The 17403-nt window shown below is 42.9% G+C and overlaps 1 protein-coding gene across 1 annotated transcript in view; it reads left to right on the forward strand.

Moving 5' to 3' along the window:
* Positions 1-10739, forward strand: part of LOC138611541 (epidermal retinol dehydrogenase 2-like) — a 33524-nt gene extending 22785 nt beyond the window's left edge. The window contains exon 7 of the mRNA XM_069684712.1: positions 8158-10739. Coding sequence (XP_069540813.1) covers positions 8158-8257 — 100 coding nt within the window. The 3' untranslated portion in view covers positions 8258-10739. The remainder of the gene's footprint in view (positions 1-8157) is intronic.
* The last annotated feature ends 6664 nt before the right edge of the window (positions 10740-17403 follow it).

Below are 17403 nucleotides of genomic sequence, written 5' to 3' on the forward strand. Positions count from 1 at the left end.
TAAGTGTGTAATAAAGATTGTGTATTTTGTCATAGATCTGAATGTGTGTGTTTGTAAATCCAATGCTCACAGCTTCAGTCAAGTTGTAGTCTGACTAATAGACTAACAGGTACAATAAGTGCACCTGCAGCAGTGAAACAGGCTGTAATGGCTGCAACATAATCCTTGATGGATCAAAGGTCGTCCACTAAAAGTTCTTGTTGTTTCCACTGACAGGCTCAGATTGTTATTCTAATGTTATTCTAACATTACAGAAAGAATCCCTACAGAGAGAGACCTTTTTGTTACACAGGAAGATGATTGTTTTAACCACAAACAGACGTCACAGCGCTCTCTGCAAACACACCACAGAGAACAGGAGCTGCTGCCCTGATGGGTTAGTCTGTTTGTGTTGATGTGTGTTACACAGACATTGTGTTGAATCTGAACTAAACATTTTAACAACAGTTCCCATACAAACACAAACAGACAGACAGATCGATGCTCTGTCAGAGCAGCTGCTCCTGTGTTCAGTGAGGTTAAATCACTTTTTTATCAATGAAGTCTGGTGTGTTTGCAGAGAGCGATGTAATGATTGTCATTGAAAAGAAGTTGATTATCTGTTGTAAAAAAACTTTCACATTAAAAGGATCTTATTCTGTTGAACTGCACATGTTCACATTAAAGGAGGGAAGTTTTAAACACCACACAAATAAAAGGTCACCAGAACAAACCCATCTTTATACCTTCTACACAATAAAGGATGCTCTGTGATGGCAGGTGAGCTTTATTCATCCATAGTAGGGATGTGAATCTTTCAATATCGCACAATTCGATTAGATTTCAATTCTTAAGGTCACGATTCGATCCAAAAACGATTCTCGATTCAAACCGATTCCGGACTCAGTCAATACCCTACTTGTTCCAAAAGGGATTTCAGTATTGATTCCAGTCTGCTGTGTGCTAAGAAAACTGATTGAATTGAAACAAATGATTATGCCATTAAAGCACAGTAAAATGTGTTCAACATTATGCAGCTTTTATATTTGATACACAGAGACAAATGTATTTGTGCTTAACTTGTAAAAATTGATTGAAGTTATATGAAATAAGAAATACCTAAATGAGACCAGCTGCTCTCTGTGTTTATCAGAAACCTGCCATTTAAAATCATATTTTTACACAGATAACAGTGTGAAACTCCTCTTTTGTATGTTTTTCAAAACGATCACACAATAAAGCTTGACAGCTCTGTGAGACATTGAGTTTCAGCTTGTGTGTGGACAACTGCAGATTCACGTTCACAGCCGTCTGGCTTTCGTGCATCACTCACGTTTGTATACGAGACTCGAGCTGCCAGGCGTCTGTGATGTAGCGAGCGGTAAATGTCACAAATGACTGGGTGGTTTGAGAGGTCCTCATCGCCGGTAAGACCTATCCTGGGGGCGCTGGTCAGGGCTTCCCCGTACATTGTTGACGCTGACAGCTAGCTAATGTTAGCAGCGTGACTGACTAGCACGGACCGACACACTCCTGGAACTACAACAGAAGCCGGACATCGTGCACGGCAAACAATGCATGCAGCGGGTTTGTCAAGCACAAACTTGCTGATGGTTAAAATGTATTCAGGATGAATTAAAATGTTTATAAAAATAGATTTTTGGAAGTTTCTGTTGGGATTGGGAAAAAATATGATTATTAATAATAATAATAAAATAATATTAGTCAGAACTACTAAGTATGGGGCATCCCCCTGGGATCAGGGAGTAACAACGAAAAAGAAGAAAAATCAGTCTCAATGTTACACTTATAAAATACCAATATTGTTATTAAATAATAAATATTTTCAATTAGAAGTGAAAAGGGGAAGGTATGAATCCGAGCACTGACCTCCGCAACCAGCCATAATCACAATGTAAATACACAATTAATCACAGACAACTTTAATTTGTGATTGAATTTATTTAACAAGCAGCACCAATCAAAATCTGTCACTTAAACAAATGACTATCAAACCTAGTAATTGTGTGTGTGCGTGTATGTGTGTGTATGTGTCTGTGTGAGAGAGTATGATTGTGTGAGTGAGTGAGCAAGCGAGTGTGCATGCGTCAGTGAGTGGATAAGATGGTGGAGCTACCACGAAAGGTGGTCGCATCCCGTGTGTGTTGAAGATGGCGGATCAAGTCTGCGTAAATTGAACAAAGAAACTTGTGTGGCCTTGTCTTATTAACTACACAAGATGCATGGAGTAAGTGTTAGAACTTTGTCCTGACTGATGTGATCGGTACCTTTAAGGTGTGTGTGAGTTACCGCGGCAGGTGTGTTTGTATCTGTGTGGGTTAGTAAAAGAGGAAGAAGATATGCCGGAGAGGCAAACAAAGCAGCTCGAACTAAGATTCAGTAACTGTAACTTTATCACGCAGGAACTCAGCGGATGATCACAGATCATCAGCTGGACTTTTAACTGATAAAGGCAGCTTACTGATCTTGGCGTGGTAGTTGAGTTCAATAAAACACAGCGGCAAACACAATCATAAAGTCTGCAATCAATAAAAACACAGTGCAATGCAGTTTCACATTAACAAAAAAACACATCTTCTAAGCTATCTCTGCCCTGACAAAAGCCTCTTACTTAAGATCACTCTCTGTAGTGATCAGCGTGTGTTTTGTCCAGTGTTGGGCGCGAACAAAGGTGGATCTGTGAAGGGATTCGGGCAGATTGTCCGTGCAGGTGAAGAGGAAAACAGCCGGAGTCGACAAGCTTCTGGTGGCGGAGGAGAGGTTGTCTGTGTCCGTCCTTCTGCAGGTGACAAGACGTGGTACAGCAATGTGTTCAAGTTACTTAGAAAAAGTATAAACTTTTAAAAACTGTCTGTGTTTGATCAGCGTGGAGCTGATTGTGCGCCGCTGCAGTTAAAGTTAACTGAAGTTAACTAGCCTTTCCACAGTCGCTGTGGTGTTTTAGTACCCTTATCAGGCTCCACATGCACTGTAAGAACACATGGAAACAACATGCACTGTAAGAACACATGGAAACAACATGCACTGTAAGAACAGACGGAAACAACATGCACTGTAAGAACAGACGGAAACAACATGCACTGTCAGAACATATGGAAACAACATGCACTGTAAGAACACATGGAAACAACATGCACTGTAAGAACACATGGAAACAACATGCACTGTCAGAACATATGGAAACAACATGCACTGTAAGAACACATGGAAACAACATGCACTGTAAGAACACATGGAAACAACATGCACTGTATGAACATATGGAAACAACATGCACTGTAAGAACATATGGAAACAACATGCACTGTAAGAACAGACGGAAACAACATGCACTGTAAGAACAGACGGAAACAACATGCACTGTAAGAACAGACGGAAACAACATGCACTGTAAGAACATATGGAAACAACATGCACTGTAAGAATAGACGGAAACAACATGCACTGTAAGAACATATGGAAACAACATGCGCTGTAAGAACATATGGAAACAACATGCGCTGTAAGAACATATGGGAACAACATGCACTGTAAGAACACATGGAAACAACATGCACTGTAAGAACATATGGAAACGACATGCACTGTAAGAACATGGAAACAACATGCACTGTAAGAACACTTGGAAACAACATTCACTGTAAGAACAGACGGAAACAACATGCACTGTAAGAACACATGGAAACAACATGCACTGTAAGAACATATGGAAACAACATGCACTGTAAGAACAGACGGAAACAACATGCACTGTAAGAACAGACAGAAACAACATGCAATGTAAGAACAGACGGAAACAACATGCACTGTAAGAACACATGGAAACAACATGCACTGTAAGAACACATGGAAACAACATGCACTGTAAGAACAGACAGAAACAACATGCACTGTAAGAACAGACGGAAACAACATGCACTGTAAGAACAGACGGAAACAACATGCACTGTAAGAACACATGGAAACAACATGCACTGTAAGAACAGACAGAAACAACATGCACTGTAAGAACAGACGGAAACAACATGCACTGTAAGAACATATGGAAACAACATGCACTGTAAGAACACATGGAAACAACATGCACTGTAAGAACAGACAGAAACAACATGCACTGTAAGAATAGACGCAAACAACATGCACTGTAAGAACAGACGGAAACAACATGCACTGTAAGAACACATGGAAACAACATGCACTGTAAGAACAGACAGAAACAACATGCACTGTAAGAACAGACGGAAACAACATGCACTGTAAGAATAGACGCAAACAACATGCACTGTAAGAACAGACGGAAACAACATGCACTGTAAGAACAGACGGAAACAACATGCACTGTAAGAACAGACAGAAACAACATGCACTGTAAGAACAGACAGAAACAACATGCACTGTAAGAACAGACATGTTGTATTTGCTTACATCTCATCCAGGTCTCTCTACATGGACAGCAAACGGTAAACTTTATAATACCATAAAACAGGTCAGGTTTGTCTCCAGGATGTAACCTGAGACACAACGCTGCACAGGTTCCCTCATTATTACCACTTCCTTCCTAGCTTGTAGCATGCAGCATCAGACTGTGCAGCATCAGACTGCATTTGCTCCATTAGACGGTCAGAGTGAAGCGCTGCCATCACTTGACCCAGTCATTAAAGCATGTAATATCTCTGCAGTATGTTGTTGATGCTCTGAGGCCTGAAAGCCTGGCTGCTTCAGCTGAGCTGTTTTGTCCTTTGACTCTGTCTGATAAGAGACGCTCTGCAGACGTCTCCTCTGATTATTCTCTGTCAGAAAGCTCTCATACAGCAGCTCGTGCCTCGCCTGTCATCTCTGTTCAGTCGACATAAAAGCCATTGTATTCCAGCTTTTAATAACGTGCTGTATTATCCAGCCGAGTCTCTGCTGCCTTTTTGAAGTCAGTCTTTGTTCATCGGACGACGGGCTGAAGAATCATTCTGCCCCTGAATCATTGTTAACAAAGCCTGTTTACGTTAGCATGAATACTCACTTATTTTATCAGCAGCTGTAGTGACACTGCCCCAGGCATCGAGGAATCTTTGTCTACATTTAAAGTTAAACTCCAGACGTCCTTAGAGTTTGAGTCACAGCTGACTCAGGAGCAAACTCATATCCTGAGTGTTAGTGGCTCGGTCACATTAAAGAAATCCAGGATCAGACATCTTCCATATTACAGTGTCACAGTGACCCCACCCTTTGATTTGAGCCTTGGTTTGACTGCAGCTGTGTTGGTTTTCTGGAGCCAGAAGTGACCAGAAGTGGCTGAATGACAAAACATGGGAAAAGAAGCGGTCTTCTCCTCAATTCAATTCATGCTTTATTGGCATGAATGTAACAGTTACAATGTTGCCAAAGCATCGTGTAATTATATAAAATAACATTTCAATAATGAAGCAATAATTGATATAAAAATAATTATTATAATAATAATAATGATCAGATACATATGAAAGAAAATAATACTCCCGTCCGCCGACTTCTCTGCAGGAAGACGGCCCGTGCAAGTCCTCCCTGCACAGGCCGCTACAGATACATTACTGTATGACAAACAGTGAACGAGCTAACAAGCAGGTATGGTGAGCACAGACACAGGTAGCTGCTAATCAGTGCTAAGATATAAATAAAATAATGAGTGTAAAAACAGTGTGTCAGACGTGTTGGACGGTCTGTTAGTCCAATAAAGCGCACACACAGACTATCTGTCTGATATTTACATGAACAAATCTTCAAAAGGCTCCAACAGCAGAAACACGGCCCAGAGGTTACGTTCAGTGACTGAGTTAGCTGAGAGGACACCTAGCAGACAGCTACCAACCCACCTGTCACTCAAAGATACAATGCTGCATCACTTTAAGCCTTAATATAATGTAAACAGGTGAGTTGTATAAAGATTCTCCCCGTACAGTTGTCATGAAGAGAGAAATGAGCTATAGAGACCCAAACTGTTTTTTGTACCAGGCTGTAAACATGTTTATTTCTGCTGTAAAGTTTAACATGGGGCTCTATGGGGACTGACTCACTGCTGGAGACAGCCTCAGGTGGACTTCTGTGATCACTTAATTCCTCAGCCCTGCAGGATGCTGCTTTGTTTTCTCTAAGCCTGTGTAACATGATGCCGTGCTCTGCAGTGAAACAGGACAGATGTTACAAACACACTTACAGCAGGCATGTCTTCTTATGTTTCTCTCTTATTGTCACATAAATGTCCACCAGAATGCTCCACATACCTGCAGCCATCAGTGCCTGAGCTGTCAGATATTATAGAACAGGCAGCAGAGTCTCTAATAACCTTAGATGATGAAGCTGTTCCCCTCGTGTTCATGTGAAAATACTCATGTTGTGTCTCTGTGAGAGGACAGAGAGCCACACTGTTATCTCTGTGGGAGCTCAGTGCAGCAGCTACCAGTCCACACTGAGCCTGAGAGGGGACTGAGTCAGCCTGACGCTCCATTTATGACACTCTTTCTGTTTTTAAAGATGGACAGTCTCTGTGTTTGTCCAGTTTACTTAAATTATACCTGTTTGGTGACATTTTAACCAGCAGGTGGCGCTGTAGCAGCATGATCTAACTGAAGAGGAAGGGACCTCTGACTGCCTGTATGACTGTATGACTGTCCTTCATCCTGTAACAGTTCATTAACCACTTCACACTTAGAGGGTGTTTTAAGGCCCACAGGAATTATTGGGCAATTTGGCCTGATGATGGCGCTACAACGACAAACATGAGGTTCTGGCCTGTAACCTTAATCACAAAGTCTAACTGGAGATCGATTCTTTGTCTTTGACTGTTTGTCCCATAGACTGTATAAAAAGATGGACGACATGACAGCTCCCTGAAAGTGAAGCCAAAACATTTTCAGCGCCCCCTGCTGACTGGCTGCAGTATAGGTCATAAAGCCAAATCAAAATCAAAATACACACCAAATACATTTTTCTCAAACATGGTTTCTGTCATTATAGTTAGTTATTATCATGCTGATTTATGTCCCAGTGTTAATTTTTCTGACAAGTTTACTTTTAATTATTAGTTATTTGATGCTGTCAAAATGATGATTGACAGCTCTGTTGACAAATAGGCTCCTGCAGCCAATCAGTTCCGGGTGAGCAGAGTGGAGGACGATCCGCGAAAGGAGACGTAACAAAAACAATCACTACAGTCCTTGAAGTTTACATACCTGTGAACGTTAACCTCAGACCAACACAGAGAAGCTGTTCTGCTGTTAAACACGCCGGCGAGCAGGATCTTTGCTGTTTTTTCAGTAAGTTAAGTGTGTGTTTGGGTTAGCAGAAGTGGCTACGGCCGCTTCACTCGCCGATCTCTACTGCGTAGTCTCTGGCTCCATATGACGTCGACATCGCAAGATGGCAGCGCCTAACACGGGGGCTATTTTGGCATCAATTACGTACAATGGGAGCAGATGGAGACGCGTCGTCCATCTATATAGTCATTGGTTTGTCCAGTCACACTCTGTTCCTCCTCCTTCAAGGATTAAACTATTGTCTCACGTTTGGTCCAAGAGGGGAGCAGGTGTGTTACAAGTGTGTTACGGGAGTGTTGCAGGTGTGTTACAGCTGTGTGTTACAGCTCTGTTACAGGTGTGTGTTACAGGTGTGTGTGTTACAGCTATGTTTCAGGTGTGTGTTACATCTGTGTTACAGGTGTGTTACAGGTGTGTTACAGGTATGCCTGTGACTTCTACTACAGGTAGAGATGTTAATATTGCTGTCAGAGATCAAGGAACTCACAAATCACAATTCATTTTCACATGTAAAATCCTATCCTCTACATTTCCGGCGCATGAGTCGTGTGCGCGCGCGTGTCACGGCAGCATTGTGAAGAATCATCTGTTTTCATGAATTTCAAATTAAAATGAACATGTCCCGCAGCCGTCACCCACACGCCATGCTTCCAGTGCACATTGACCTGACGCGGTCAGCCACATACTAGATTTTGACCTGGTCTTGTTTTACCAACAGGTGGCGCTGTAGCAGCACGATCTAACTGTAGAGGAAAGTTCTCTCTATGTATAAATGAATGCATGTGTGACTGCCCCTCACATGTCGAACCGTTCATCCAATCAGTGTAGTGGTCCCGGGGTCTAACGGCCTTCTTCTGTCTCTCCTGTGTTTCAGCATCCTCCCCATGAAGCAGGGCATCCTGCTGGGTCAGTATCTGGGAGCCTTCAACCTCATGGACACGTTCAGAGGACACTCCAGAGGAAAGCAGGAGTGATGAAGACAGAGGAGGACGATGGAGACAGAGGAGGACGAGGAGTGAAGGATGACTGAAGCTAAACCACATAAACACGTTTTAATCCTTCCGTTATAGCACAGTTATAAAGGTTAGATATCTATTTCACACTTTAACGTCTCATTTCAAAGGTTCACACTTGAATCAAGTAGTAGTCTCTATGTGTCTGACATACACATACTTGTTCTTATTGTAGACGTGTTAAATGACTTTATCCTGTCTGGAATTTAAATGTAATCTTATTAATGTTTTTAACTGAATATACAAACACAGTATATGCTGCCATGTATGTAGATGAGCAGTAATAGAAGGACCCCTCGTGGTGCGTCATGGTACTGTTGATGTTTCAGTGCTAGTGTCATAGATGTATGAAGTGCTCCTGAGTGCCTCTTAAACTCAGGCAGCCTGTTCTTAGTGCCTACAGCTGCTAACCCAGGACCAAGCTGATGATGTAACCATGTGTCATCATCCAGGACAAACAGTCCAGCGCTCACCTCCATCATTCACAGGAGACGGATGTTTTCATCATACTGTATTATAATATACAGCATTATAAATATACACTCATTATGAATGCTGGGTGCTTTTTAATGCTGAGGTGTAGTTGTAATTTTACTCACCTTGTGCTGGTATAAAAGGGTTATTCCAGTATTTTAATCCTGGGTTCAATTTTTTTTAACATATTTTAGGGTCTTAATGACCAGTAGACCTTCATCCTGCAGCAGTGAAACAGGCTGTAATGGCTGCAACATAATCCTTGATGGATCAAAGTGCGTCCACTAAAAGTTCTTGTTGTTTCCACTGACAGGCTCAGGTTGTTATTCTAAGTGTGTGACAACATTACAGAAAGGATCCCTACAGAGAGAGACCTTTTTGTTACAGAGGAAGAAGATTGTTTTAACCACAAACAGACGTTACATCGAGCTCTGCAAACACACCAGACTCCATTGAGAAAAACAGTCCACAGTACACAGGAGCTGCTGCTCTGCTGCTGCCTCAAACAGATGGTTTATTTGTATTATTGTGTATCACACAAATGCTGTGTTAGATCTGAAGTGACCATTAAAACATTAGAGTCACAAAATAACACAAATATACTGAGCAATGACAGCAGCATTACACCAGCAATACTTGTGCTCCAGGAGGCAAACATTTTTCAATGGAGTCTGGTGGCTCTGAAGGGAGCCATGTACTTATTTAGAACTTTAAAATTATTATGTAAAGTATGTAAAAAAAAAAAAAAAAAGGGCCCATGTTGAAAAAACTGAATTCCACTTGCAGTAATCTTCCCTTATTCTGTCACATCATCAGTGTTGTGATTGCCGCCTTAATAATCATTTCAAGGAGATTAGCACAGAGCTCAGAGGTTCATCTGGCACAGAGTGTTCCTCAGCACCAGGGCCGCGCGCTCACACTCAGGGACAGTACACCTGATAACAGGGTTTCTAAAGTCTGCTGGCTGATTGTCCAAACCACTCGAGGACCTTCTCTACAGACTGAACTCAGCCATTCATCAGCTTGTGTTGTTAGCAGGAGTTTGGAAGCTTTATCACTTTAAACTTCATCTGTATTCACTTTAGAACATGTAACTAATGTTAAGCTGCTAGCCATTATTAGCGAGCATCGTACTAGCCAGAAGTGTGCTACATGCTACAGGTACAGTGCTAGTGGATCTTCACCTTGTGTTATTACAATGAGTTGATTAATAGTTGAAGTTCAGCTCAGAAGTTATGCTAGCAGCATACCGGCATGCTACAGCAAGTACAGTGCAAGCACATGTTCCCCCTGTGTTTGAACCATGAATTCAAAGCTTGATTGTTTTTAAGTCCATCTTTACTTACTCAGTACGCACACTGAATGCTAAAGCTAGCACTGCACAAGCTGGAACGGTCCATGTATGCTAAGCTAGCTCGTGTGCCCTCCACTTTCCTTCTTGTGTCCATGTTTTCATGAAAGCCTTGAGAAGAGCACAAACAGATGACACACTCAGGCTGGGCGGGGTCTGGTTTCATGTTTACCTTAGAGTCACCTGCCTCTGCAGGTAGCCTCTCGTGCAGGCTGACACACACCTGTACAGGTGTAGAGGTATAAGCCACCTGCCTCCCCAGGTAGCCTCTCATACAGGCTGAACACACACCTGTACAGGTGTAGAGGTATAAGTCACCATTATAGGCTGATGTTAATGTCAAATCAATATATTGGTTCACATGGATTTAATGGACCCACACTCACACTAATGAAGCACACTGAATACGATCAGTCTGTAGTTAAATATAATAAATATTATAAACGTGTGGAACAGCTACCACAGTGTTAATCTGTCATATTAATGTGTCATGTTATCTGTAACTAACGGCCATCATATGTTTGTGTGTAATCTGTAAAGTTGGTGTTCTCATATTATACAGCTTTGTAACGATGCACTGTATGAGACACCTGGTGCCTTAATCATGTCAGCTCATAAAGAACGTTATGGAAATGACCAGAAGGATCGTCTCTTTATTCCATGTTCAGAGTCTGTGTATGTGAATGAATCATGACGTTCCTTCAGGATGCAGCATCTCCGTGTGTGGAGACTCGTCCTGTCAGGATTCAGACGTGTTTGGTGACTGTTTTAATCAGCTGACAACACAGACACAAACAGCAGCCATGACTTAAATGTCGATTTAAACATCTGGTATAAAGTATAACAGGTAGAGTGTTACACTTCTTTAATAACCTGCTCTTACCTTTGTAATAATTAAACACATTAAATGTAAAGAGAAAAAGAGGACGAGGTGAAAACATCCTGTCTGTTAAAACTTGTGTTGACTTTGTGTTTAACAGATCAAACACAGTGAGTCAATATAGAAACTACAGAGCATTCAACAGACACTACAGCTTCCAGGGCATGTAGTTACAGAAACAATTGTAGGCCTACACAGTAAAGAAAAAAGTAGTAATCACAATCACATTGCATACAATAAAAACACAGCACGCCCAGAGGAAACGCTAAATGAGAGCACATCACAGGACACATCCTGTGAACGACAACATGGTCTGTGGTCTCTGAAATGACTGATCTTCCTCGTCCACCACCTCTGACTGTACACAGGTCTAACACAGTGTGTGATCAGCAACAGGACCAAGGAGCGGTTACACCTGGTGATAAAGTTCTCTGCCTCGCTCACTGTAAATGTCTGTCATAGGATCCAAGGAAAATACATCAAAGCACGATTAAAAGGAGCAGCTGGCTTAGCTCTGTCGGAAGAGCAGGCGCCCCATGTACAGAGGCCACAGCCACAGACGCACCGATCACAGGTTCGATTCCCGGTCGGCCAGTCATTTGGTGCATGTCGTCCCCCACTCTCTACTGCCCACATTTCCTCTCTCTCTTCAGATGTCCTATAAATAAAGGCAAAAACAGTAACTGTGACTTTTTTTCTCTTCATCTCTTTATTGTCTTTTATAAGAACAAACAGAAATAGTCGAAGCAGGTACATTACCTAAGGTTGCAATAAACACCTACATGTAAGAAACAAAGACACTGCAGCCCTCAGATCTGTTCATCAAACTAAACCTCATCTTCTGTCATCATTCTTCAAGAAGTTCAAATAACATTCCACATTTTCTCGTCACATTTGTGTTTTGTAAAACAGCTTCTCTTTTCAAGAGCAAAGTGAAGTCATTCCTTTCAACCACGGGGAACGGCTTCTTCTCCGAGCAGGCGATGCATCGTTGAGCCTCCAAAAAACAAACATTGAGACTTTACATTGTTTGAAATTACAAATCATCCGGGTAGATATGAAGAATCCATAGTTTAGGGGGTTCAGAGGCACCTCTTTATCAATCATCATTCATCAGCTTGTACACTCCCACGCACAGTGAAATAGAGACCCCTTTTGGTGGTTACATGTAATGCATGCAACATGGATATTAGGATTAAAGTGATGCAATCCAGCCGGAGTAATGTACTGTCTGCTTAGCCATGTATACATAGATGTACTTTATTGATCCCAAACTGGGAAATAGTGGAAGGGGAGCTTCTCCAACAGGCTGCCACCGAGCACGGCGCCGGAAACGGAAAGAAGTCATGGATATACTGTTATAATTTGGAGTGTGTGTTTACTGTTTGGGTTTGAACCTCTGAGCATTCCTCCATTGACACGCTCTTTCAGCTCTCCATGCCTGTAAGATACTTCGTGAAGATCCTTTGCACTTGGTTATGATAACTGTGACTAAAGTATTAAAGTAACCCTGACCTCCTGATGTCTTCATAGTCACAGCTGGACAAAGTGAACACGGTCGTATTGAGCTGCATGTGGTTCATGTGATGTTTGTACAAAGTCAACCTTTAATCTTGCAGCTTCTAATGATTCACTGACAAGAACCAAGTAAAGGACCCAGGCGCACGACTCAAAAGTAAAACCAAAAAGACTTTTTATTCGAGTAAAAATAAACAAGACAAAGTATTAACCGAAAATCACAGTACAGTACTGGCATAAAAAGCAGAAGTAACAAAAAATCACAGCAAGGCTGCAAAATCAGCAAAGGAAGTATAACTAAAATTCTCAAAGATAAACTGGCCTACAAAAAATCCTAAACAAAAGAACTGAATAAATAACATAGCAACCTGACTGAGCTTTGGAAACACCTAACATGACAAGACAAACAGGCACAGGACAAAGGTAGACACAGACTATATATACACACACCAGGTAATGGGACACAGGTGGAAACAATGAGGGCGGGGACGACAATCACAAAGGTGGGAAACACATCAGGACAGGAAGTGAAGTTTTCTGAAACGAGAGAGAGATATTACTACAAAATAAAACAGGACGGGAAACACAAAAGACAGGACTGAACTAAAAGGTGTGAACTTAACATAAATGACGAGACATAAAGGTACCCCCCTCCGTGGGAAAAAGTCTTTAATGAGGTCCTTGTCAATGATAAAACTTGCCGGGATCCATGATCGTTCCTCTGGTCCATACCCTTTCCAGTCTGCCAGAAACTGCCTCCCCCGTCCTCGGTTCCTGACAGCCAGTAGAAGCTTCACCGTGTATACCAGACCTATCATGCGAGGTGGGGGGGTGGGAACCAGCGGACATTCTCTGACTGGCTGGATTTGTGAAACATGACAGGTAGTGTGCACTCGGAGGGACCTGGGGAGGCGAAGGCGGACAGACACAGGATTAACAATTTTGGATATTGGATTTGGACCCACAAACCTTGGAGCTTCCTGGATGCCACATGGAGAGGTAAGTCCTTGGTGGACAGCCACACTCTCTGCCCTGATTTGTATGCTGGTGCTGGATCTTGGTGCTGATCAGCCGCTTTCTTCATCCACACCGAGCTGCGCATTAGAACTCTGCGTGCAGCAGCCCGAACGCTATGACAGTGACGGATCAGGGCATGAGCTGAGGGAACCACTACTTCCTTCTATCCCTCAGGGAACAGTGGTGGTTGGTATCCATAAGCACACTGGAATGGAGTCAGGCCAGTGGCTGAGGTAGGAAGCAATTTGTGAGCAAACATTGCACAGCAACATTGTTTCTGTCGTCTCTTTTGCCGACGGTAACTTTGGCAGAGAGATAAAATGAACCATTTTAAAGAATCTGTCTGTTACCTTGTGACAAGGGGAGTCCTGTGACAAAATCCAGGGATATGTCTGACCAGGGCCGGCTGGGAATGGGCAGAGGCCGCAGTAATCCACTTGGCGATGTAGAGGGTGTCTCGCTGTGGGCACAAACAGGACAGGCCGCCACATAGTCCTTCACCTCCTTCTCCATTGAAGGCCACCAGAACCTGTGCCTAATAACAAACATAGTACACTTCACCCCTGGATGACAGGTAAGCAAGGAGGTGTGAGCCCAATGGATTACCTGTGACCTCACCGCCTCAGGCACATATAGCTGATTCGCTGGGCAGTCCCTAGGTGCTGGGTTCTCACCGTTTGCTTGCTTTACCACAGATTCTATCTGCCCAGTCACCGCTCCGACCACACGGTTCAGTGGAAGGATCGGTTCAGGTTCCTTGGCGACAGGCTCAGACTGAAAAAGGCGAGACAAAGCATCAGGTTTGGCATTTCTTGACCCAGGCCGGTATGACAAGATGAAATTAAATCTATTGAAAAACAAAGTCCACCTGGCCTGACGTGAATTCAATCTTTTTGCTTTCTTGATATATTCCAAGTTTTTATGATCTGTCCACACTAGAAACGGGTGCTCAGCCCCCTCCAGCCAATGCCTCCACTCTTCCGACACTTCCTGAACTGCCAGCAGCTCCCTGTTCCCCACATCATAATTCCTCTCAGCTTGGGTGAACTTACATGACGAGGCCCTCGTTGGAGGCGTCCACCTCCACCATGAACTGGCGGTGAGGGTCAGGAACGGTGAGAATCGGAGCTGTGGTGAACATGGTCTTGAGCTTCTGGAAGGCTGCCTCTGCCTGTGGATTCCATGCAAAGGTGCTGCTATTGAGCTAAAGTGTCTGATGAATCTCCGGTAAAAGTTAGTGAAACCAAGAAACTGTTGAACTTGTTTCTTTGTAGTGGGGGTTGGACAATTGGCCACTGCACTGACCTTTGCAGGATCCATTTTAACCTGATCCGGGGCAATGACGAAAACCTAGGAAGGAGACTGAGGAGACGTGGAAGTCTTCTCCGGCACGTTCCGTCTGCGCCGTGTTTCTGGTCCGTCAACGGCACGAGCCCTCGCCCAAGCAGCTGGATTTGCAAGATCATAAGATCGCAGGAGAACTACATTATCGCGTGAGAATTGAGAAATCATGCGATAACATCAATGCTAACAGAGCAACACACAAACTACAGTTCAGCTTGCACATCCGAGGTTGATTATCTGCTCATTTGGAAATCATTCCATGATTTTTGTGCTTCTACCATGGAGGAGTACACTACTTAATCAAAAGTGTCCAAAAGCGCCAAATCATGACATGTCAGTTAACTCGAGACACTTTACAGAAAGAGCAGGTCTAGACCAGAAAAGCACCACCACCACCTCGCCGCAGCTGGCTAAGCATTTTTTCATTGTCTTTCACACAAACTATTATGAAGAGTATAAGGAAAGTTATGATTTAAATGAATAGTACATAATATTGTACAATATTCAGATTATTCAGGGCTTTCCACAAACATGCAGTATTCAGCCATTGGGAGAAAGTAGACAGCTAGGGGGGTCTCTCTGGGGGTCCAGATGTAAAATGTGGCTGTAAAAGCCCACGTGTTGGCTTCTGGCTCATTTTAATGGCACTATTCTATCATTTACACTGATATTTATCATTACATATTTCTATGATTTTGCTAACCCATTTCTAAACAGTGAGGGAATTCTTTCAAAGGAGAATTAGGCCTCTTGTGTTTTAGCACACTCTGAGCCAACCCAGTCTGTAAACAGCTGTTAGGTTTGGTACAAAATAATTCCTATACAAATGCTGTAAGAAATTTTTATGTTAACCTGTTTGATCATGTGTTTAAATTTCCTTAGTGTTGCAGAGTCAGTAATCATGACATAATCAGCTAAGGTTAACTTGATGATGCATGCATATGATTATTATAGAGATAGTGATATCTGCTCCTCTCCAGGGTCTTGTGCATGATTTACTGTTGCTCCTTCTGTCTTAGAGAGAGAGTTGGTGGCCTTGTCTGGGCTGAGAGCTCCAAGGCCAAGGGTAAACTCTAGATAGTCAGGCGCCTCAGCTAAAGTCAGAACAATGACATCTAGCTTTGTCTCAGTGAGAAGGAATTCTTTCTGTAATGTATAACATACACTGTGAACCTTGAGTCTGTGTCAGTCAGTCAGACAGCTGCGTGCTGTGTAGTACTGGTCTGACCCAGCTCGAGTTGTTAATTGCTTTTACTCATCTTTTAATATTCTTCAATTAAATGACATCAAAAGACAACTTTGTTTCCCTAAGAACTTCATTGGTCTTGTCATCAGAAAAGGCCACAAATTAACTTATAATAATCAACAGCCTAATAACAGTGTTCATGTTTGGATCTTTAAATAAATGACAACATATAGAAAAATAACTGTTGTATGCTGTCACATGCTCAGACTCTCATCTTACTCTCAATAGGTTTTTGATCTGTCACTGTAACAACCGTCCCTGCCTTCTCTCACAATATAAGTTCACTGTATGTGTTTGTGTGCACTCACGGGCCATGTGAGGCGTTCCTGTACTCACATGGCTGTGACTCAGTAAATTAAATGCCCTCGTATTTCAGCTCTGCTCACGTTTTGGGACTTTTGGGTCTATAAAACACAGAAGTCTGCTCTCCGCCAAATACGCTCTCAGTGCTTGGCGGGTCATGGTCAAACATCCGCTGTCTACAGATCAGCTCTCCGGGCCTCAGTCCTACCTTTACTAATTGCAAACTGGGCCTGAATCCGCGGATCAGCTGAGCTTTCATCATTGATTGATCAGCGGTTGTCCTGCCTTATGGAGTTGATTAACTTGACCAACTACCTATCAGATTTGGGGTGGCCACAGGGGTGGTCAATGAGATTTCAGGAGTGGCCACCCCATGCCACCCCCTAAAATCGCCATTGTGTACATCCCACCCAAGGCAACTGCTGAAGTTACATGTGAAGTTTTCCATGAAATAGTTGCCAAGGTACAGAAATACTCGGATGACACTGCTATTGTGGCGTGTATCAGGAATGGACAGGAGTCAGAATATAGGGATCTAATAAAAGCCTTCAATGACAGGAGTCACAAAAACTGCCTCCTACTGAACACCTCAAAGACAAAGGAGATGATAATAGATTTAAGCCCCCTCTTCAGCCAGTGAACACTTGTGGGGTGGACATCCGAGGTGGAGCCAACCTATAAATGTCTAGGCGTACACCTGGATAACAAGTTGGACTGGTCCCTAACACAGACGCTACATGGAGCTACCTCTTTTTCTTAAGGAGGCTCAGATCTCTAGACATCTAAGATGCTGCAGATGTTTTATGAGTCTGTGGTGGCAAGTGTTCTGTTTTATGCTGCAGTCTGCTGGGGAGGCAGTTTAAGACACAAGGATGCAAGGCGACTGGACAAACTGGTGAAAAAAGCTGTCTCTGTGATTGGAGCCAGGTTGGACTCACTGGGGGATGTGGTGGAGAGACGCACACTGAAGAAGG

This window comes from Semicossyphus pulcher, unplaced genomic scaffold (assembly GCF_022749685.1).
Source record: "Semicossyphus pulcher isolate SPU_LCO1_2020_fin unplaced genomic scaffold, fSemPul1.0.p SCAF_7, whole genome shotgun sequence".
NCBI classification, from domain to species: Eukaryota; Metazoa; Chordata; class Actinopteri; order Labriformes; family Labridae; genus Semicossyphus; species Semicossyphus pulcher.